We start from the raw sequence: 24,194 nt of genomic DNA, 5'->3' as shown, positions 1-24,194 counted from the left end.
AAGGAGTATCCCTTGGCGAAAGTTCATAATTAATGGGAGGTGGAATTCAACCTCTACATCTCAGAGATCTAAGGTTGCTTGCAACTTGAACAATTCCTTGATTGGGTAGCTACTGTAGGGGGGATCCTAGACTTGTAGGAGGTACCTGATGATTAAATGTTCTCTTTAGTAGCAACCAAGTTCCAAGGAAAAGTTGCTGCATGGTGGCAGCACTTGAAGTAAACTAAAGTGTGGTAAGAAAAAAAGAGAATATCAGTAGTTGCAAAAAATTATTGAAGCATATGAGGGCCGCATTCTTGCCCCGTAATCATGCGCAAACCGACACTGTTGATGTAAAAAGTGAGGTGTGATTTCAACGAAAGAAGATACAATTTTATGCGTGAAAATCGTAGCGCGCCGCTTTGGCTGGTGTTCATGAGTCTCAAATCATCTTATGTAGAGGAAGAAGAATTTGTTGATGAGGCGTTCTAAGAAGACAAGTTTGCTGTGAGGAGTTTAAACATTAAGATGTTCATTAAGATGTTGAACATGAAAATGTTGAAGACACTTCACAATGTTCAGTGAATTGTGATTCTCCAAAAACCTACATCTACCCTTAATTCTATTAGTTTTGTATTAAAAAATTTTAGAATTCCAAAAATATGTCTTTTGTTTTTTGTTTTTTGTTTTTTTTTTTCCATAAATTGTCTATTTCTAAACTTAACAAAACAAATAATAGAGTAACAAGTTTTCAAACACAAGTTTAGAAAAGCAGTCATTGAAACCAATTTGTTTTGAAAGAATATCAAAACAATATATATATATATATATATATATATATATATATATAAGACAACCAAATAGAAATAAGCCGTACAATATATGGCTGCATAATACACTACAGCAGTCCACATGGGTGTCCTAAAAATCCCAATTAGCGGGGAATACTAACTGCCCTACGAGCCGAAACGGGCAGGGGAGGGAAGGGTCGAAGAAGAAGAAGTAGAGAGGGGAATTATGAACCCTCGATAAATCTGAGCTTTGGAAACGCGGCGGCCCTTCTCCTTTTCCTTTCCGCTTCTCCCACAGAGCCTCAATTTTTTCTTCTGAAATACCGGCTTCAAAGCTTCAGAGACGCCGAGAGAGAGAAATAGCGCGATGCGATTGCGGGGAGAAACGACGCCGCCCGATGTGTCAGAGGAAGCGGAGGCAGGAGGTCTTCCTCTTTGATGGCCTTGCAATTGCAAATGAGTTGGCAGCCGAGTCTACTGAGTCAGAAGCGCAAGAGCGGTCCTCCTCTGGGGCTCAAGAACCTCGGCAACTCCTGCTACCTCAACAGCGTCCTCCAGTGCCTCACCTACACCCCTCCCCTCGCCAATTTCTGCCTCAAATGCCAGCACTCCGCCCTATGTACCTACATATCCTTCCAATCCCTCCTTTTCAGGCCTTTTTTTTTTTTTTTTCATTTGCTTGTTATTGATTCGCTTCCTGTTTTTCGTGCAGGCGATTCGGCGCGCGACTGCCCCTTCTGCATATTGGAGAAGCGGATAGCGCGGTCTCTGAGGGTGGATCTCACCCTGGACGCGCCCGTGAAGATCCAGAGCTGTCTCAAGATTTTCGCCGAGCATTTCCGGGGCGGCCGCCAGGAGGACGCACATGAGTTCCTGCGCTACGTAATCGACGCCTGCCACAACACCTGCCTCCGCCTCAAGAAGTTGCAGCAGCGCCGCTCCAACGCCAAGGGTGGCGATCAAGCTGCTGCTGCTGCTACCGCTAGTTCTACTACGGTGGTGAAGGAGATATTTGGGGGTGCGTTGCAGAGTCAGGTGAAGTGTCTTTCTTGTGGCAACGAGTCCAATAAGGTTGACGACATAATGGATATTAGTCTTGATGTTTTGCTTATTAATTCGCTTAAAGAGGCCTTGCAAAAGTTCTTTCAGCCGGAGGTTTTGGATGGCAACAATAAGTACAAGTGTGACAAGTGAGTCACTCAATCTGTCGCTGTCTTATTTTTTGTTATCGTGTGAGCTCTCTACTGTTATTATCATGTTTTGATTGAGGAACTTATGCTTATTTAGTTGTAAGAAATTGGTGGCAGCGAGGAAGCAAATGTCAATACTTCAAGCTCCCAACGTCCTCGTAATCCAGCTCAAGGTGGGTTTGTTTTGTAGCAGTTGTATAAGTTAGTAGCTTAGCAGAATATGAAAACCTACTTACGTTAATGGTTTATTGCTTTCTAATAGAGTGTTATTGCTGGATGGTGTTGACAGAGATTTGAGGGCATATTCGGTGGGAAGATTGATAAGGCCATTGCATTTGAGGAGGTTTTGGTTCTTTCGAGTTTCATGTGTAAAGCAAGCCAGGTATGTCAAGTTTTCTGTTTAATGAGGTTCGTCCAGAGGCCATATGGGTTTCCCGAATCATAATGTGTTCTTAGTTAGATTCTGAGTTTAACAATATCTACACAAGCTGACACTCAAAAGTGTACCGATTATATTGTGCAATCCCTATCAGATGTTGATGATTAATAATTAGGTATAAAAGAACTTAAAACCCCACCCAACTGGAAAATTTCATAAGAAGAATGACATAGATCAACTTTCCAGAATCTAATGTGGATTTCAATAAGCTGGCTAACTTTAAGAGAGGATATCACATGTAATAATTAACCCACTAATAGAATAGGTCAGCAACAGTGCTGTTAAAAGCACTAGGCGGATTTAAGCACAAAGGCCTCCTGGAGTCTAGTTGCAGAGCGCAGAGGGCAAGCTAGTGCCTGGTTACAGTGAAGCGCATATTTTTAAATATGCACAAAATAACTTCTCAGAGAAATAAATGATCGAAGTTTTGAGAATTGCGAGGGCATGTTGGTGGAACTAAAGGCCTTTTCTTTAAAACCCTATACCCACTGGACAACTGCCTTTGAGTGCCTTCATTTTTCTAGCTATAATGACTCTTGATTTTTGTTTATTTATTTGTTTCTATTTAAGTGTTTTTCTTGTATACTTTGTGTACTTGGGTTGCACCCTTTCACTTTTTTATATCATTCGTTTACTTATAAAATAAAAAACTTCTCAGAGAAAGATCCATAATATATAAGTAAAAGTTAGAAAAATGGTAAACTATTTAACCTATTAGCTGAAATTGCTTGTGTGTGTTGCAGTGGCATAAAAGGTTGTCTAGATGGCATGTCCCATTGGCTTAAGCATCAATGTCATTCTAGTTTGCTTTTGGTGTTTTTTGCCTTGAAAAAATTCCCTAACAAATACTTTTAGAAAATAGAATGATGGATGTTCAAAAAATGCATATAGGGTGATTCAAGTGATTTGGACAGCATTAGTGAAAGGCGAGAATTCGTGCGTCATAGCTATTTAAGGATTTGTGTCTTTTGGATACTCCTGGTGTCCATGAGTTATGTCTCCTTTGGTGTCTCACACGAGTAGTACTTAATTCAAAAAAAGGAGAAAAGGGTAAAAGATGGTGAGAGATACTCAAGAGAGAGGAAGCGGGTTGTCTTAAAAAAAAATAAAATTTGGAGGGGTGCAGTTTGTGATTCTTTTTTTTTCTCCCTGTAACTACTGTATTCTTATATATATTGATAAGTAATAAAAAAAATTGAATTGCAAATTTTTTGCAGTTGCTTCGATTGAATCTCTATTTTTGTTCCTACAAATATAAATACAGTATTAGTTATATATATATATATATAGTTAGAATTTGGTTCCGTCTGAGAACCAGGCATATATATATATATATATATATATTGATAACTAATACTGTATTTATATTTGTAGGAACAAAAATGCAACTGCAAAAAATTTGCGATTCAATTTTTTTTTTTTTACACAAAAGGTAGAAATAAAAGAAATTTAATAATTGGATGGCTAATGTGTTTGAAGTATAAATAGTAGGAAAGAAGAGAGATGGCAAGAGGGGAGATCAAAACAGTTATTATAATGGGCGACATTGTCTTGATTTGGGACAGGAGAATTGTGGAAAGATCGAAGTGTGTGGGGAATTTTTTGGTGGCTTGTAAATTCAGAAGTGTCATTGACCAGTTTGAGTGGGCTTTCGCCTGTGTCTATGGGCACAATTCAGATGTTGACCGTCAGTTGCTTATATATATATATATATATATATATATTGATAACTAATACTGTATTTATATTTGTAGGAACAAAAATGCAACTGCAAAAAATTTGCGATTCAATTTTTTTTTTTTTACACAAAAAAGGTAGAAATAAAAGAAATTTAATAATTGGATGGCTAATGTGTTTGAAGTATAAATAGTAGGAAAGAAGAGAGATGGCAAGAGGGGAGATCAAAACAGTTATTATAATGGGCGACATTGTCTTGATTTGGGACAGGAGAATTGTGAAAAGATCGAAGTGTGTGGGGAATTTTTTGGTGGCTTGTAAATTCAGAAGTGTCATTGACCAGTTTGAGTGGGCTTTCGCCAGTGTCTATGGGCACAATTCAGATGTTGACCGTCAGTTGCTTTGAGAGGAGCTAGCAAGTCTGGTTTTGTAGCGGGATATCCCTGGTGTATTGGGGGCGATTTCAACGTCTCTTGTTCCCTAGTGATAGATTGGGGCCTATTTCCTCTCCTGTTATGGGAGATTTTTCAGACTTTATCTTTAAGCAGGGTCTTATGGATTTACCTCTCCAGGGTGGAAGTTTGACTTGCCTAACAACTAGGAATTCCCCTCTTGGTCTAAAATTGACAAATTTATCATTTCTTCTGCTTGGGAGGCTCATTTCCCAGTCGTTACTTAGAGCAGGTTACCCATACTTCTATCAGATCATGTCCCAATTTTTTTATTTATTTATTTTATTATTCTTGTGGTTCTTAGAAGGGTAGAAAGTTACTTCAAATTTGAAAACATGTGGTTGAAATCTGATGGATTTGTTGAGAAGGTGAGCCATTGATGGAACTCCTAATGGTTTTAAGGATGCGCTAATTTTGTTTTTGCTCAGAAGTTAAAAGGTGGGTGACATATTGATTTATTGTGAGGCTAATAGTGAACAACTAAATTTTTGATGGAGAATGGGTAACTTATGTGAAGGAAGTATGCTCCGTTTGAAAAACCTTAGCTTTTATTGTGAGCTGTGAGCTGTGAGAGCTGTGTCGGCGCGTGAGAGCGCGTGTAGGGTGGTTGGAGCTAGTGTTAGTTTGTGTCATGGCTGGACCGAGGAGGTGGATGGTGGAGTCCAAGGAGTTTGAGGTGTTGATCAAGGAAGGGGCATCAGGAGTGAGAATTTTTGAAAGGAGCTACAAATTCAAAAGGTCCATCTTTCTTAAAAAGGATGAGTTAGCCTGGTTGGTGAAAGTAGCGGATGATTTGGTGGCAGTGAAGAGCTCTGAGGTATTCTGGGATCAATCTAGAGCTGGATACCCCAGAATTATTGCACAGAAGAGCTCAAATAGGCATGGATACTTCCTGACAGTGGAGGAATTCGATGGAAGAAAGAGATGCGGCTCAATCATCATCCCTGAAGGACGACGTGGGTTTGGGTGGGATCGCTTCTTTAAAGAAATGCAAGCAGCTTCCTCTTTTCTTCATGGTCATCGAGTGATCAGTGAATGCAGGGAGTTTAGGGGAGATAAGGGTGAAAAGGGAGACAACGACGTTAAGAACCAGAGAAGTTATGCCGAAACAGTGAGATTGCAGACGAAGGAATTCCAGAAAGGAGGTAGTTTCGGCCAGGTCCAGAGTCGGCGAGGACCTATGGAGCAGAAGGTACAGAGCTATGGTAAGAACACGTTTGGTCCGAAGGCCAAAGTTTCGGCGATGGTTCAGGGAGGCTCTGGGGGGGTCCCGACGAAGTTTTTCTGGCCGGCGAAGTCTGTGCAAAACCCGGGAGCGAATGGACAGCTTGGTGCGAAGGACGAAAGGTGCGTGGAGGTCTCGTCTTCAGCTCCGGCGAGAGTTACAGCAAGGTCGGCGGAACAGATGGTAACGTTGTCAGTTTCTGATTGCGTGAAGGGACGGGAGGGGATGGGGCACCATGCTGGGCAGGTAGGCATCGAGCTCCTCAACGTGAAGGAACTGCTGAAACGTCTGAAGAGGGAATGTGACGTGGGGATGACCAGGATTGATAGGGTGTTTAAACAGATGGAGCTTAATGGGCTTGGGCCAGATAATAAGACTTTTGGTGGTCTGGGGAAGACAGAAGTGAAAGTGAAGAAGAAAGCTGGAACGGGAGGAACAAGTAGACTGAAGGTCAGGAAGAAAATGATTTTTAAGCCCAAAGGAGTCGTGGGCTCAGGCTCTAGCCCACTTAAAACTGGACCAAGTATGTTTAGCTATCCAGTAGTGGCATCCTCGGTGGTCCTTAAGGTAAACCCGAGAGACCCGCATCTTCCCATGGATACTCCGGCGACTTTGACCGGTAAAATTTTCTCAGGGGGAGGGGGGAATGGGTCAACGACAGGAGGGATTCCCAGGGAGATAAGCGGCAAGTCTGTGGGGGGTGCTGGTATTTTTCGGGCCGAAGAGCGAACCATAGAGTTGGAGCCCGTAAGTCTGGTGAAGAAGACCCAGTCCTCCGGCAACGAGTCAACCTTGTTAACATATAGGAGGAGGAAGAATGGGCCGCAGAGAGGGGATGAGACATTGGTGGGTCCACTAGGACCCTCAACTTCGACGTCGGGACAGGTTAAGGGGCCCATGGGTCTGTCGCCGGAAAAATCTCAGAGGGTGCCGGAGACCCTTCCGTCGTCGGAGGAACTCCAGAAGGCGCCGGAGAGGCCTAGGGAGACCGGAGAGGCTGGGGAAGGTATGTGTTGGGCCAACCGTCAGCTTCTGAGGGGGAGTCCCTCTTGCCGGAAGTTTGGGATGGCCGCGGGGGAATGGGTTCAGCAGGATTGTCGGGGGGAGGAAGAGAGTTTGGGCCCATTGACTCAATTTGGGCAAAAAAGACTGGATCGAACATCGGTTTTGGAGTTTTTTGAGTCTGATTCAGGCATGGATGGGGACAAAGTTGCTGAAGCTGCAGTTCTGGAGGAGTTAGGGTCAGACTCGATCTCATCCAGCTGGGTAGTTGGAAAATGCCTCAAATTTTGCCCAAAAATTGGTGTTTCCGATGAGGGGAAAAAGGAGGAATTGGAGGCATTATTCAAAGCTATAGAAGCTTCTAGAATGCAGTACAATTCGGATTTGGGAGGTGTTTCTGCCTGTGTTCCTGCACTCAAAGGACTCGAAGAGATTGAGGAAGATGAGAGGGGTCGTTTTGGTGGATCATGAAGCTTAATATAGTAGTTTGGAATGTGAGAGGGTTGAATGCCCTCAAAAAAAGATTGCGAATTAGGGGTCTTTTAAAGAAATGGAAAGTAGATGTAGTGTGTTTGATTGAGACGAAGATGGAGACCATCTCCAGAGAGGTGATTCATAGTCTTTGGGGAGGTCAGCATGTGGGGTGGAAGTATAAAGGTTCTAACGGTGCGTCGGGGGGGATGCTAATGATGTGGGATAGGAGGGTAGTGGAGTGTAAGGAGGAGTGTGTGGGACATTTCACTTTGGCGTGCTCCTTTCAAAATGTAGAGGATAGATGGGTTTGGGTGTTTGGGGGAGTGTATGGGCCGAATGAGGATTTGGAGAGAAGGGCTCTTTGGGAAGAATTGGCTGGTTTGATGAGGGTGTGGGAGGTCCCTTGGTGTTTGGGCGGGGATTTTAACAGTGTTCGCTTTCCCAGTGAGCGCTCCAGTTGTTCTTATTTCTCTTCGGGCATGATGGATTTCTCAGACTTCATCTCAGAGAATAATATGGTGGATATTCCGATGGTGGGGGGTCAATTTACTTGGTCCAATAATCAAGAAGATGAGAGTTGGTCGAGGATTGATCGGTTCTTGCTTTCTTCGGATTGGGAGGACCACTACCCAGCAGTATCACAAAGGAGACTTCAACGCCTGCTCTCGGATCACTTTCCTTTATTATTGGACTGTGGGACTCCTTGTGGAGGTAAGAAGAGTTTTAAATTTGAAAATATGTGGCTTAAGGCAGAGGGCTTCGTTGATAAGGTTGCTTCTTGGTGGGGGTCATATTCGTTTGAGGGTTTGCCTAGTTTTGTGCTAGCTAATAAACTAAAAGTCCTTAAAGTGGACTTGAAAAAGTGGAATGAGGAGGTCTTTGGGGATATTGGGAGGAAAAAAAAGGAGTTGTTGGGAGATATCCAGGAGTTGGATGAGCTGGCAGAATCGAGAGGTTTAGATCAGGAGGAGAAAATCCGGAAGGTGGACAAGTTGAAAGATTTGGAGAATACATTGTTATGTGAAGAAATTCATTGGCGCCAAAAATCGAGAGCTTTGTGGCTCAAGGAGGGGGATCGAAATACTCGTTTTTTCCACAAGATGGCTAACTCTCATCGAAGGTACAATAGTGTGGAAGTGCTTCGTATTAATGGCGTGTTATCAGGTGATCCAGTTGAGGTGAAAGATCACATAGTGCAGTTTTACCAAAGCCTTTATTCGGAACAAAGCACTTGGCGCCCTAGAATGGATAACCAACCGTTTTTGACCATCGAAGAGGAGGATAGTAGGTGGTTAGAAAGAGATTTTGAGGAAAAGGAGGTTTGGGAGGTGGTAAAAGGCATGGATGGTGATAAGGCTCCGGGCCCAGATGGCTTTTCCATGGCTTTTTTTCAAGCTTGCTGGGGTGTTATTAAACAAGACGTTATGGCGGTTTTTGCAGAGTTCTATCGTAGACGTCAATTGGTGAAGAGCTTGAATGCAACTTTTATTTCCTTGATTCCGAAGAAGGCGGATGCGGTGGAGATGAAGGACTTTCGGCCCATTAGCCTGGTGGGAGGAGTGTATAAGATTGTGTCTAAGGTTCTTGCCAACAGGATGAAAACTGTTTTGGGTAAGGTCATCTCCTATTCTCAAAATGCTTTTATTGGGGGTCGGCAAATCCTAGATTCCGTTCTCATTGCAAATGAATGTGTGGATAGTCGCATGAAATCAGGGGTGCCAGGTGTTCTTTGTAAATTGGACTTGGAAAAGGCCTATGACCATGTAAATTGGGACTTTGTTTTGTATTTGCTGCATAGATGTGGGTTTGGCGAGAGGTGGAGGGCTTGGATAGAGTGGTGTATCAAGACGGTAAGATTCTCCATTCTTGTGAATGGTTCTCCGGAAGGGTTCTTTAATAGTTCGAGGGGAATCCGGCAAGGGGATCCTCTCTCACCGTTATTGTTTGTGTTGGTCATGGAGGCTTTGAGTAAGATGGTGAATGCAACGGTTGACCAAGGCCTTTTGAAGGGTTTCTCGGTGGGAAATAGGGTCTTGTCGGAGTTGATGGTCTCCCATTCCTTATTTGCGGATGATACCTTGATTTTTTGTGAAGACTCTATCGAGCAAATCCGGTATGTTCGTCTCATTCTCTTATGTTTTGAAGCTGTTTCTGGTTTGAGAGTGAATCTGGGAAAATCAAAGATTGTGGCCATTGGTGAGGTGGAGAACATTGGGGTTTTAGCTAACATCCTTGGGTGTAGTGTTGCCGATTTGCCTATGAAGTATTTGGGTCTCCCTCTTGGGGCGTCGTACAAGGATATGGCTATGTGGAATGAAGTGATCGAAAAGATGGAGCGTCAGTTGGCAGGTTGGAAGAGAATGTATCTTTCTAAAGGAGGTCGCTTAACCCTCATTAAGAGCACTTTGGCTAATCTTCTGACTTACTTTTTGTCTCTGTTTCCGATTCCGGCAAGTGTAGCTAAAAGGATTGAGAAAGTCCAAAGAGATTTCTTATGGGGAGGAATTGGGGATGAGCCCAAGTTGCATCTTGTAAGTTGGAACCAAGTTTGCAGCCCGCTTCGCTATGGGGGTCTTGGCATTCGGAAGTTGCACCAGTTTAATCAAGCTCTTTTGGGGAAATGGCTTTGGAGATACGCAAATGAGAACGGGGCTCTTTGGTGTAAGGTGATCGAAGCTAAGTATGAAGACCAAGAAGGTGGGTGGTGCACGAAGGATGCTTCGGGCTCTCATGGTGTGGGTCTTTGGAAGCATATTCGGAATGGGTGGAATTCCTTTGCCAAAGGTATTCGGTTTGAGGTGGGGGAGGGATCGAAAGTTCGTTTCTGGCATGATATTTGGTGTGGGGACAATTCTTTGAAGCAAGCTTTCCCGTCCTTATTCAATATTGCCAGACACAAAGATGCTTGGGTGAAGGATAATTTTATTGGGAGGAATGGGGTTGTTGAGTGGAATGTCATTTTCATACGATCGGTCCAAGATTGGGAGGTGGATTTGGTTTCTCCTTTCTTGGAGCGGTTGTATTCTTGCAAGGTTTCATTAGGCAGTGTAGATCGTATTTGCTGGTCTTCGTCCAAGCAAGGCAAGTTCGAGGTTAAGTCGTTCTACAAGGCCTTGACCTTTTCTAGTCAAGAGGAGTTTCCTTGGAAGAGCATCTGGCGTACTAAGGCGCCTCAGCGGGTGGCTTTTTTCGGGTGGACTGCAGCCCTAGGGAAAATTTTGACTCATGATACGTTGCGCAAGAGGAACATAGTGGTAGTGGAGTGGTGTTGTATGTGTAAGAAGAACGGAGAGTCAGTCGATCATCTTCTTCTTCACTGTGAGCTTGCAAGTGCTCTTTGGCACATGATTTTTCAGAGGTTTGGGTTGCATTGGGTCATGCCTAGCCGGGTGAGGGACTTGTTTGCTATTTGGTGGGCGGGAGGACGAGCTCGAAGCGCGGTGGTGTGGAAGATGATTCCTCTATGTCTTATGTGGTGTATTTGGAATGAAAGAAATGCTAGATGTTTTGATAATTCCACTAGGACCATAGAGGAATTGAGTCATTTTTTCTTCTTTACTCTTTACTCTTGGACGGCCGCTTGGCTTACTCCTTTAGTGATTAGTTTCTCTGAGTTTCTTTTTCATTTTTCTCCCTCCTAGGCGCTCTCTGTGTATACTTCCCGTGTATGTGGGTTGCGCCCCTCTGCGCTCTTTTTATATATCATCATTACTTATCAAAAAAAAAAAAAAAAACAAGAAGTAGAAAGACTTGGAGTTTGGGAATGTTGATCAGAGAAAAAGAGCTCTCCTTGATGAGCTTCAATGTCTAGATGTGGCTGAGGAACAGAGCCCTCTTGTTTGTGGAAGAGAAGTTGAGGAGGGTTGTGTTTACAATGGAGTTGGAAAAGACTACTTTGTTGGAGGTGTGTTGGAGCCAAAAGTCAAGGGTGCTATAGCTAAGAGAGGGGGGTAAAAATACCAAGTTCTTCACCCAGATTGTTAATTCTAAAGAAGTTGCAACACTATAGAGAAGTTTGTTATCAATGGCATTACCTCCTCCAATCCGTATGTGGATGGTCTTACATTGATTCTATTGGTGAGGAGGAGACTGTTTGGTTGGAATAAGCTTTCGAGGAAAGGGAGGTATTTGAGATAGTAAAAGACATGAATGGGGATAAGGCGCCGGGTCTAGATCCGATGCCTTATGGCTTTCTTCCAATCTTGATGGGATGTTCTCAGAAAAGAGGTCATGGAAGTCTTTCTTGAGTTTCACCAATGGGGTAAATTTGAGTAAGTCTGAATGCTACCTTCATCACTCTTACCCTTAAGAAAGTGAGGGTTGTCGAGGTCAAAGACTTCCGTCCTATCAGCCTGGTGAGTGGCGTCTACAAAATTATTGCAAAGGTCTTGGCAAATAGAGTGAAAGTTGTTTTGGAGAATCATTTCCAATTCTCAGAGTGTTTTATCAGATGGCATTAGATCTTGACTGGGTTTATCACTAATGAATGCGAAGATAGCCGTCTCAAATCAGGCGAACTGGGAATTTTGTGTAAATTGGACCTAGAGAAGGCTTATGATCATCTCAGTTGGGACTTTTTGCTTTACTTGCTAGGGAGGTGGTTTTGGGGAATGGTGGCTAAAGTGGATTGCTCATTGCATATCTAAAGTTCAGTTCTATCCTGGTTAATGGCACACCCAGTGGGTTCTTCAATAGCTCTTGGGGTTTGAGACAGGACCCTCCCCCCCTTCTTTTTGTGATTTTAATAGAAGCTTTGAGTCATATGATGGTAGTTGCTGTGAATGGGGACTTTATTTTTGGTTTTTTGGTGGGGGGAAGGAGTGATGATCTTGTTTCTGTATCCCATTTCCTTTTTGCAGATGATACCTTCATTTTCTCTAGGAGTGCACTAGACCAGATTCAATACTTAAGATGTGTCCTTTGTCTTGAAGCTGCCTCTGGTTTGAAGACTAACTTGGCTAAATAGGAGTTGATTCTCGTGGGTAATGTACCCAATGTGAGCCCCTGGAAACACATTAGGAAGGGGTGGGATATTTTCTATAATTTTTCTAGTGTGCAGGTGGTGATGGCTCTCATACCATGTTTTGGGAATGATATATGGTGTGGAGATCATCCTTTGAAAGAATTTTTTTCGGAGTTATTTTGTCTTGCTAGGAATAGGGATGCAATGGTGGCTGACCATAGGAGTGTTAGTAATGATACAGCTCATTGGGACATTAACTTACACCTAGTGCATGATTGGGAGGGTGATGAAAGCCTATGTTGGATAACCTGAAAAAGATCTTTTGAGGTCAAAACTTTTTATAAGGTTGTTCTTCCTAGTGATGTTTCTCCTTTCCCTTGGACGAGCGTCTGGAGGACTAAGGCTCCTTTGAAGTTGGCTTTCTTTACATGGACAGCTTTCCTTGGGAAAGTAATCACTTTAGATAATCTTCGCAAGTGACACATTATAATGATAGATTGATGTTGCATGTGTAAAAGGAGTGGGGAACTCCGGGTCATCTTTTTCTTCATTGTGATGTTGCTAGAGAGCTATGGATTATGGTTTTTTAGAAGTTTGGGGTAAAGTCGTTATGCCTAAACGAGTGGTGGACCTTTTGGCGTGTTGAAATAGAGGGGTCAGTCGGAATGACATCATTATTCTTTGGAAGTGCAAGTCCTTATTCTGGTGCATTTGGAAAGAAAGGAATGTTCAAAGCTTCCATGATCAAGAGAGAATGAGTGCGAATCTACAGAACTGTCTTCTCAAAACCTTATTTGATTGGAGCTTTGCTACTGGTTTACCCCTTGTCTCTAGCTATGCAGATTTTTGTTCTCTTTTTTCTTGTTCTTGATTGGCTAAGTGTTTTCTTTTATATACTTCTTGTGTACTTAGGTTGTTCACCTTGCGCGTCTAATGAATTTCTTTACTTAACTGTTCAGGCCCCTATATTTAATTATATTTTTTACAGTAATTTTTCCAGATTGTTATATTGGGAAAGACATAATCCATCCTGGGATGGGTTTCAATGTTGAATCCTGATCCAAATTGTTGTTGGGTGGTAGAATGGAGATGCATCATGGACTTTACTGTGTTTAAGTGCTCAACAAAGATGGGATTTGTAGGGTGGTTACGTGCTTTGGGCAATATTATTTTTGATTTCTAGTTTGTAGTTTTATCTTATTTCATGTTCTTCAGATAGGTCAATTTGATTGCGGTTTATAATAAAAAGCAGATTTATCCTTTATGCTAATGCTGTTGGTTATATAGTTTGGCAGAAATTTTACTGGTTGCTCATGCTGATGAAGCATCTGCACTGTAGTCCCATGGGACTGCTTTTTGTTTATACTTGTTGGGTATGCAATACATTCCTGAATTTCCTTTGTAGTATTGTTGATTTTTTTTTTTTTTTTTTTGTTATTTTCTTTTTATCTAATTCAGGATCCACGACCAGAATATAAGCTCTTTGGTACTATTGTGCATTCGGGCTACTCACAAGAGTCTGGACACTATTATGCATATATAAAGGTTTCATATTCCTTCCATGCTCTCTTTGAACATTTTTTTTTTAATTAGTAATCGACTCCAAGGAGAGAGGAAGGGGAGATTCGAATTAGCGACTTCCGCTTCATGAGGCTTAGTCCTAGCCAATTGAACTATCCCTTGGGGTTCTCTTTGAACATTGAAGTTTCAAGAAAGCAACCAAAGTAATAGTTTGCTATCTTTATTCCCCATGTATGTACAGGACGCAATGGGTCGGTGGTATTGCTGCAATGATTCGTTTGTCTCACTTTCAACCCTGCAGGAGGTCTTGTCAGAAAAGGTTTATATTCTTTTCTTCTCTCGGACTAACCAAAGACCAGCATCTGCTAGCACTGCCCTTGCTTCGAATGGAACAAAGTCTAGTGCTTGCAATGGCAGTGAGGCATTCAGCAGCACAAAAGCTGCTCTCCCACCAAAAGCAGTGCATGCAAAAGCATATTTTGAGCAATCTTCTCAGAAGGATATCTCAACCATATCTAAGGTTGATAAAGTGACTTCTAGCCCACAGATGAGGTTTAGCATTGGAAACTCTAATTCTAAAAGAGCTCCTGCAACTGGTAATGGAAGAGTTGATGTTCATAAGAGTAAATCCATGGAAACAAATGGGTTTGTGGAATCCCTTGCTTTGAATGGAACAAAGTCTAGTGATTGCAATGGCAGTGAGGCATCTAGCAGCACCAAAGCTGCTCTCCCACATAAAGCAGTGCACACAAAAGCATATTTTGAGCAATATTCTCAGAAAGATATCTCAACCATATCTAAGGTTGTTAAAGTGACATCTAGCCCACAGATGAGGTTTAGCATTGGAAACTCTAACTCCAAAAAAGCTCCTGCAAGTGATAATGGAAGAGTTGATGTTCATAAGAGTCAATCCATGGAAACAAATGGGGATGTGAAACACTCAATTTGTAGAGAGAAAAGTGGAAATGATGTGGCAGCATCCATGATGGCGAATTGTTTTAACAGAACCAGAAAAGTTGGTGCTGCTGATAGTAAGTATAGCGAAGGATCCACTCTAACAAGTGAAAATGGTAATAGTCAAACTGGTGACATTAGTTTAGTGAAACCAAATCATGGTGAAGGTAATGGTACAAGGAGCAGGATGACAAGGGGAGGGCCTTCCCATGATGAATTGGAAACTTGTGTTGTCCATGACCGCCCTGAGATCTTGGGGTCTAAGAGAAAATCAGAGGAGGAGGACTCTTGCATTTTGTTTGCACAGGATGCTCAATCCCAGGCAGAAGTTGGAGAACTGAAAGAAGTGTATGTTTCACACTTACTCTATCGTATCTAAAATATTTTTGTGATAACTTGTGTTGATTAGAATCTGGTCAAATACTTAGTTTGCTAAATATGCGTGCCATGATTTTGTGTTTAGTTTATGTTCATATGAATCATGGTTCATCTTCTATCATATATTTGGCACCTTTACTCCATCAAGTTCTTAAATATAAAGAGAGGAGATTTATTGACTTGGGCCATGGGTTATGAACTTGAACCATGGTAGAGTCCTTAGTCCATTAAAGACCAGAAATGTGTAGGCGGTGTTTATTAGAAGAAGTTATTGATGATACTGTTTGTCAGTCAGTTATGGCCCAAATTCATATCTGTGGGCCTCCTAGGTTTCCCTGTTCCATGTATTAGTTTGGAAAATATTTTTGGGTCAGATGATTTACATATTAAATTGCTGGAATACTTAAGTTTTCTATTTACCCATTGATAAATAAATGCACTAATGTCTCTGCACAGATTGGATCTTATGACCTCACCCTCCACCTTTATTAATTATGGGGGAAGGACATGTTTTTGTCTAAGGACCATTCACATATTTGTTTTTGGGAAAAATCAAATTTAATCCCTAGTTTTTTAATTTCTACAATTAGGTCCGTAGGTTTTTTTTTTTGTGGTTCAAGTAGATCCATTCGTCAACCTACTGTCCAATTAATTAATGGTCTACCACGTTAGCTGAATCAATAAATGCCATGTGGCTCTTGTTTAAAATGCAAATGCCAATTGTACGTGCCATGTGACACTGTTATTTTAAACTACAAATATACCCTAAATAAAACATTAAAAGAAAGTAAAAACAAAAAACATATATTTTTTTTTCAAAGAGAGGTAGTTGGCCATCTCTAATGAGGTGTGGTCTGTCACCACTAGCTGGTGAGGGTGCCCACTCGTCACTGATGAGAGGTGGTGGCCCCTCTCCTCTGAGGGGCAACATCTCCTCACAAACGGGTGGTTGCCCCTCTCTGTAATGGGAGGATGGCAGCCCCTCTCTGTTAGGGGTGGCCTCCCCTCACAAACCTTCTATTGAGGGGTGGCTTCCTTTCACAACCCTTATGTGAGGGGTAGCCACTCATAGAGAGGGGTGACCACCCTCTATATGGGGAGGCCGCTCCTCACAGAATGGGGGTGACAAACCCTCTTTTAGGGGAGGCCGCCCTTCATAAAGAGGTGCGGCCACTCCTTTGTGAGGGCAAGTTTCTCCTCTTAGGAGTGGGGCCGCCCCTCGCAAATAGGGATGGCCACCTCTCGGTGAGGGGAGGTTGCCTTTCATAGAGAGGACCACCCCTCTATTAGGGACATTGCCCCTTATCGGATAGGGGCCGCCCCTCTCGGAGAAGGGTTGCAACCCCTCTTTGAGTGGAGACCGTTGTCACAGAAAGTGGCGGCTGCCCCTCTTTATGGGGACATTGTCCCTCATAGGAGGGGCAACCACCCCTCATCCAGCAAGGGTGGCCCCCCTCATTTGTTAGTGGTGGCTAGCCACCTCTTTTTTTAAAGAAAGTTATTTTTAACTTTTTTTAAATTTTCATTTAAGGTATATTGGTAAGTTAAAGTGTTTGTGTCACGTGGCACGTAAGATATGAACATGATGTGCCAAAGTAGAGTCACGTGCATTAATTGATTAGTCTAATGCAGCATGTCGTTAATTAGTGTAATGATAGGTTGACATAGGGACTTATTTAAAATGAGAGGAAAACCTAATTACCCATTTGTCGAAATTGAAAACCTTGGGGCTAAATTTGATTTTTCTTTTTTCATTTGACCTTATCTCATTTGGTTATTTGTCTATTGATCCTGCTTGGAGCATCTTGTGTGTTGAGTCCTGGATTCCTCGATTCATATAATTAATTATTATTTCATTTTCTAAAGTCTATGTGACCCATGTTAAGTAGAGATTGTGTTCCTTCTTAATGCATATATGATAGTCTCAATCTAGTCTCAATTTAGTTCCTTTCTACTCTTAGGCCACTCATGTGTGCCTGTGAAATGTTGCTTTGTTGTTGCCTTAACTCAGTTTTTTACTTTTTTTTTCCTCTCTTAGTCTCGAGAAAGAAGCTTCTTCGATTTTGCGATCATGTGGTTGGTCAGATAACGTTTATAGTTTCATGAGTTCGAGGAAGAGGTTATGTCGAGAAGCCAGAAATGGTTCATCAAGTATTAGTGAATCAAAGTAAGTTTCCTTTAACTCTATATATTCTAATTTATACTTAGGAACTTTTATCAAATGGTCAAACTTCAAGCACATTCAATTTCCTGTAAAGAAGTTTCTGAATTTATATGTTGCTAATCCTCTTCATTTTGTAGAGTGCAATAATTTTCTCTGGTTGCAAATCTTCTCAAGATTGTAACAATTTTACACTTCAAAGTTCTGAAACTTCAGAGTTTTCAGGAAAACTCATTCAGATTGATTAATACACATCAAATGTTTAGAATTGCTACAAAATATGACTATAAAATTTCCTTGATTACATAAAGTACCTTAAATTTATGAAAACTTACCAAAGAAATAGCTGCAGCAGTAATTAGTTCCAAGTGAAAAGTTTGATCCCAAAAATAGGAGATTAATTTGCATTGGAGACAGTAACCATCACAGAGTGTAAGATATAGAATGGAAGTGAGAGGAAACCCTTCTCTACAAGGGTTTGGGGACCAAACTTAAAACCATAAGATCTCCAAAATTATGAATTAGTCAATTTATTACAGTTTATCTGCAGACTAATATGCTTGGTTGGGAATTACCTAGGAAGCAAGCTTACTCAATTCCTAATTATACAAGTATTCTAATCTCATCTTGATATTAAATAGAAGGCCATCATCACAAAAGACTTAGGCTGGCCCATCGCAGATTTCACTAAATTCCAAAAATATCCTACTGGCTAAAATTTAAATTAGGAAATAATTAATGAAAACTTTCCGTAGCTCCTGCATATAAAACTCTTAATGAGTTTTATTTGTCTTGGGAGTTATGTTTTTCCAAAACAACTGCAAAGGATTTATAGCTCTTATAAAACTGTAAACGGAGCTAAGAAAAAGCAAAACAATTTTAATTAGATTTGTCTGCTGTAGTGAGCCTCACGATGTGCAAACTGTAAAAGAAGTATGAGAAAGCAAAATATTTTTAATTAGATTCATCTGCTGTAGTGAGCCTCACGTTGTGCAAACCGTAAAAGAAGCAATGAAAAAGCAAAACATTTTTAATTAGATTCTAAGCCATACAGCAATTTATTAGGATGCACATTTTTCTTCCTAAAATCTTGAAAATTTCCATAATATGATTTATATCTACTCAAAGCTAACACTTTAATTAACCAAAAGGCTGAGAACGAAAAAACTAATGAGATGAAAAACTACTTCAAAAGCTTCCAAATAAACACTTGAATAATAAAAAAAGAGACATACTATATCTGTAGGTCCCATGTGATTACTTATAGGCAAGAGATCTTTATCTAGTTTTTTTGTGTATGAAATATTGTTTCCAAATAATTGCTGATAGAGAAATGCTATATCCCACCTTTTCATCTGGATGAAATACATTTTCCTTAAGATTAACTGGGGGAATATAGCATTATATCAATGAAAATTTAGAGTAAAGGAAAATGCATTGGATTCATCCGGATGAAAAGGTGGGATATAGCGTTATTCTCGCTGATATATTAGGCAAAGAGGAGACCTTGTTGGATGCGACAGGTGCTCATTTCCAAGCCCTCCATATTTTATACTTTTATACATGGTTGTGAATCTATGAAACAGAGGAACTATATTTTAGCATGGCTTTTCATGACCATGATATTTCTCCTTCCTTGACCCCTGGCGGGTCAAAATACTGAAGTTAATTTTGACAGAACTGATTTACGTGATATGATATATCTTCACAGGAAAAAAAGGCATTTCCTTTTAAGCTTTGAAAATTTTGTGTAGCATACACATTATTACTCAGAATAGACTAACGCATGAAAGTATGGTCTAGCTTGTTGCTCTTGATCGCTTGCAAAAGGCTCTCAATCGTCAATGACATGATACTCCTGAATTGAAGAATGGCATTTTTTTTTTTTTTTTTAAAAAAAAAGAAGAGAATGGATTATACCTGAATATATCTTATACTGCTTTCACCTGAAGAATGTATCATAATGATTCCCTGAATGAATTCTATTTGGGCATTGTATAGTCTTTGAGTGGCTTGTTATCATTTGGGAAATCGGCATGCAGAGAAAAGTCAGTAGAAGCTGAACATGCATGAATCGCTAGTGAATTTAGTATTTTCTTAGGCTGAATCTGTACAAAGAACCATGGCTTCCCAAGGATCCACCTGCGTATACTTAACCTAGTAGTGGGGAGCAATGGTCTTAGGCTCGAAGTCTATAGAAAGAAAATGCTTTGTTGAAGTACTAGAGTTCCTGAAGCTGTGTTGGTTTCAGGTCATTGACTGTGGTGTTTGCTAGATTTGGGTAGTTGTTTTGGTTAGGTTTCTTTTGTGCGAGGGGTTTTACCTCTTGTTGTCTTCCTTTCTCTTTTTAATTAGCTTCATACTTTTCATATTTAACATATCTTGAAGTTAACATCAGCTCTTACACTACTTTAAACACTAGCATTTTTAGTTTGCTTTACAGATATGCTATTCTAAGTGATTACTTTTAAAACTTCAATAGCATTTTTCTCATGAAAGATTTTTTTGTTCTATCAACCGTCTGTACTGCCCTATTTGTTCTGAGGTTGTCTTTTTTCCTTGCTCTTTATGTTATCTGCATGTTTTGTTCTACAGGAAGTTCTTAATTGCAGATGCCAAACCAACCTTTATTTCACAAATACCAGAATCGTTGAAAGAGGACCTCATTGAACGTCTGCGGTTATTTAGCCAAGGAAAAAAGGCATTTTCCAGAACCTTGATAAACTGAACATGGTACATGCATAACTTAACCTTCTATCTTCGAAATTTTTCAGATGCATAATTCAGAATTTGGGTGGTGGCATGACAACTGTTATCTTTGTTTGATAATATTTGCAGTATCCTGACATTGCCACTGATGGAGCTTGTCCTGTTAATCTGTATTTCTAATTGATATGTATTAACAATGCGGATTATCCTCTAGCAACATATGGGGGGGTATGTCGTGTAATATCCCTTTGAGCAAGTTTTGGCTACAGCAAGAGACTGTTATCCTTCCATTTATTCCTTTGCCAATGGTGACATCTTGTAGGTGCGTTATCAATTGAACTAAGATGAATGGGCCGACTTCAGATCTTGCTGAAAGTTTTGTTTCCTCCTTCTTGAGGCTGTGCAGTTCATTTGGTAGAGAAAAACGACTGGAGTTTTACTCATTTTGTACAATATCCTTTTTGGGACTACCTTCAGGAAACAATCCTCATTTTATGGATGCATTACGAATTATCCATTTAGTTAGTTACTCATGGACATGCTACCAGGTTTATTCATTTACTATGAAATTTTTGTCATTATTACCCTCCATCCTCCAATGGGAAAAACCAACACTCCCACCCCTTTCCTTTTTGAGGCATTTTATTTGTGGGCTGTTGTTTACATAGGACGAAGAGTGTTGTCTACTGTTGTGTTTTTGCATGTGTTTATGTATTGCCAAGTTGTTAAGCTCTGTTTAATGTGTTACTGGGCAGATGAGTTGTAAATTTGCCAGACTTGTGCTTTGTAGACCCGTAGTTCCTCTCCCAAGTTCTTGGTGAATGCCTTTGTGGGTTTTTTTTTTTGGTTTTGTTTTTTTGCCTAGTGTGATACCGTACTGCATGTACCTGGAACATCTGAGGGGGACTTGGAAACCATACACGCCTTACCGCCTTGCCCACATGAACCTGAACATAATTGAGTCTCAGGGGTTAATTTTTCGGTGCACATGCCTGCCAGCGCCGCTGAATTCTAGTAGAAGACAGGTGCGAATTACTATTTTATGTTGTGTCTAATAATAATACTTGCAACGATTTATATTCTATAATGTCTGTATATGGTTAAATTAGGGTTGGGTCGAAAATATTATATGCTTCCAAGTCACATTTTTCAAATCTAAATTGTACATTTGCTTCCAACTTTTTCGCCAGAACAGCCAGAACAGCCAGCACCACATAACCTTCTCACTCTTTCTGCCTGAGTGAAAAGTCTAGGTTGATTTTTGATCAGAACCACTTGAATCTAAATTGCAGGAAGTATCGCATGGCAGGATGAGTGGAGACAAAGTTGTGTATGTCGGCCATTCTAGTAAACAAGTTGGGAAGTGGGTGAGTGTACGAGGTAGACTTGGAAAGTGTGTGCAGGGCAAGCATTTAACGTTGGACACAAGCTTTGTTCTTATCTCTTCTGCTCTTTGTCAGCTTCCTCCCTTGAGTGGAGTTTATCTGCCGTACTTGGTGATTAATCCCCCTTCACACCGCGTTAAAATGATAATAACAGAGTTTGTAATTGCCCTACATAGAGCTTGGTATTATAATATAATGAATTTGTACAAGATAAGAACCAAGATTTGACTTACAAATACACTGAATATTATCCGGAATTAACTAATGAGTTGTTACAAATATTCAAACATTGCACCTTTACTGTGTTTGACTTGTTCCTGTTGCTTATCAGGTAGTTGTAAAACAGGCGCTAAAGATTCAATACACCCTCTCAATTGCAACGGGCTGGAACAAACATTAAGATTGTCACGAAGAGTACATAATCTAGTAGGCACCAATGGTTTGGTGAGGATGTCAGCCAATTGATCCTTGCTGGAGAGGAATTGAACATTAAGAGCTTTGTAAGCAACTCGATTTCTAACAAAGTGTTAATCGATTTTATCATAATAATTAATTGGTGTTTAGGGCATGAACTCTAACAATCTCCCACTTGCCCTCAAATCCAATTCGGCATACATTGACATCCATTTCCTTTAAGTGAGACTTAAGTCTTTTGAGGTAAGGTTTTAGTAAAAGGGTTCACCAAATGCTTAGCCGAGGCCATCTTTTACCACAACTGTATCTCCTCGAGAGATGCCTCTAATGAGATGATACTTGTGCTTTATGTGTTTTCATCTCTCATAGTTTCTCGGTTCCTTGGATTATGCAACCATTCCATTGTTGTCGCTAAATAATGTAATAGACACCAAGATCCATCAAAAACTTCTCAACTCAAATAGCTCCTTTTCCCACTTCACAAGCTGCAACATATTCAGCTTCTATGTGGAATCAGCAATGCAAGATTTCTTAACACTCCTTCAACTAATGGCTTCACAACTTAGGGTAGAGACATACCCTTAGGTAGGGCTGGCAATTTAACCCCCGAACTCAACACAAACATGACACGTAGTTTTAGGGTTAAGGTTTAGGTTAAACGGGTTCGGGTCATAAATGGGACATGTTTAATAAACGTGTCACATTGGTCAATTTGCAGGTTGACACATTTATATAATTTATTTTTTATTTTTTATTTTTTTCAAATAAATTTTAAGTTTAACTGGCAATTTAACCCGAGACCCTGACCGAACACGTCACGTAGTTTTAAGGTTAGGGTTTAGGTTAAACGAGTTCGGGTCCCGTTTAATAAACATGTCGAGTTCGTGTTGACATAAATAGGTTGGTGGCTTAACTGGGTTGACACGAACCCAACACGTGAACCCGTTTTTGCTTGCCCTACCGCTAGGTGGATCTCTGGAAATCATGCTCTAACTGAAAGTTAGAATTTCTGTAACCAATGACTGTCACCTCACTATGGTGGATAAGAATATAATCATTTTTTCTTCTATTATACTAAAACTATATGTTTAACTGCTACCCAATGTAGTGGTCTAAGATTTGACTGATACCTGTTGACCATGCTAACTGGAAAATATATATTTGATCTAGTACATAGCATATGAGGCTTCCCGCTGCTGAAGCATATAGAACTACGTTCATCTACTTTTCCTCTTGAAGTGTCTAAGGACACTACTCCTTAGAAAGAGGGATTCCATGCCTTATGGGAAGTAATCCCTTCTTGGAGTCTAGCATACTAAACACAAAACCTTGTCTATGTATGCAGCGTGAGATAAGCCTAACATCTTATTCTTGCGATCTTGCGAAAGCTTGATCCATAGGATGTAGTTTGCTTCTCCCAAGTCTTTCATATCAAAGAGGTTAGACAACCAGATTTTGACCATTGACAATATCCCTATATCATTCGCAATGAGTATGATATCATCAACATGCAACATTAAGAATGTTACCACTCTTTATCTGAATTTTAATCAAAACCAAACGATTTAATTGCTTTATCAAATTTGATGTTCCATGACCTGAATGGTTGCTTAAGTCCATAAATGGACTTTTGTAACTTGCATACCATATGCGTCTAGCTCTTAGCTACAAACCCCATTTAGCTTCATCATATAGATGTCATCGTCAAGATGACCATTTAGAAAGGTTGTCTTGATGCCATTTGCTAAATCTCATTGTCTAGGTGAGCGGCAATGGCTAAGAGAATCTGGATAAACTTAAGCATGGCTACTGATGAAAATGTTTCCTGATAATCAATTCATTCTTTCTGAGTAAAATATTTTGCAACAACTTTGCCTAGAAGGTTTCAACATGTCCATCTACCAATCTCTTCCTCATGTAGAGCCATTTACAACCTATATATTTAATGCCATTAGGCGCCTCTACAAGCTTCCAAACTTTGTTGGAATGCATAGATTCCAACTCAATTTCCTTAGCTTTGACCTAGTGGTCCGCTTCTACATCATTAATTGGCTCATCGTAGGCCATGGGATCTGACTCAAGTTCTTCCAAGATGTTTTCCTAATCTTTTTTCCCAAAAACATAAATCAACCAGGTGCCCTAACAATCCTCCCACTACGAAGCCGTACGATGGTATTATGTATCTCATCAGTAGTAACCTATGATGTATACAGCCACCACATCTCCACAAACATCATATCCGACATTCCATCTAGAACCACCCTACTCTTTGACTTGTAATTGTTTAAATAGTCATCCTCGAGGAACTTGACGTTTGTGCTAACAAATACATACATGTCCTTAGGACTATGGAACAATGTATCTTTAGTACCTTTTGGATACCCAACAAACATACATACTTCGGTGTTTGGTTCAAACTTATTAGACTTTCCCTCTAGCACATGTGCTGGGTAACCCTGCATGTATATGTATCTCATACT

General features: G+C 40.6%; 2 protein-coding genes across 3 annotated transcripts; both read left to right on the top strand.

The window, feature by feature from the left end:
* Window positions 1-899: 899 nt before the first annotated feature.
* Window positions 900-21,581, top strand: UBP25 (ubiquitin-specific protease 25). Of its 2 annotated transcripts, XM_088514699.1 has the most exons (11): window positions 900-1,389; window positions 1,483-1,960; window positions 2,058-2,133; window positions 2,250-2,342; window positions 13,651-13,737; window positions 13,955-15,015; window positions 17,084-17,212; window positions 19,802-19,939; window positions 20,045-20,143; window positions 20,238-20,940; window positions 21,208-21,581. In XM_088514699.1, the coding sequence occupies exons 1-8, from the start codon at window positions 1,209-1,211 to the stop codon at window positions 19,932-19,934; spliced, it is 2,238 nt and encodes a 745-aa protein (XP_088370825.1). In that variant the 5' UTR covers window positions 900-1,208; the 3' UTR covers window positions 19,935-19,939; window positions 20,045-20,143; window positions 20,238-20,940; window positions 21,208-21,581. The 2 variants fall into 2 exon arrangements, with proteins under 2 accessions (XP_088370825.1, XP_059441483.2); XM_059585500.2 differs by having other exon boundaries at window positions 20,045-20,940.
* LOC148586892 (uncharacterized) lies at window positions 7,343-8,564 on the top strand. The gene is made up of 2 exons (XM_088514096.1): window positions 7,343-8,487; window positions 8,546-8,564. The coding sequence occupies exons 1-2, from the start codon at window positions 7,343-7,345 to the stop codon at window positions 8,562-8,564; spliced, it is 1,164 nt and encodes a 387-aa protein (XP_088370222.1).
* Window positions 21,582-24,194: the final 2,613 nt, after the last annotated feature.

Source organism: Corylus avellana, chromosome 3 (genome assembly GCF_965113065.1).
Source record: "Corylus avellana chromosome 3, dhCorAvel1.hap1.2, whole genome shotgun sequence".
In the NCBI taxonomy this organism is placed as follows: Eukaryota; Viridiplantae; Streptophyta; class Magnoliopsida; order Fagales; family Betulaceae; genus Corylus; species Corylus avellana.
The sequence above is the reverse complement of the archived record's forward strand: the minus strand, read 5'-3'. Positions and strand labels throughout refer to the sequence as shown.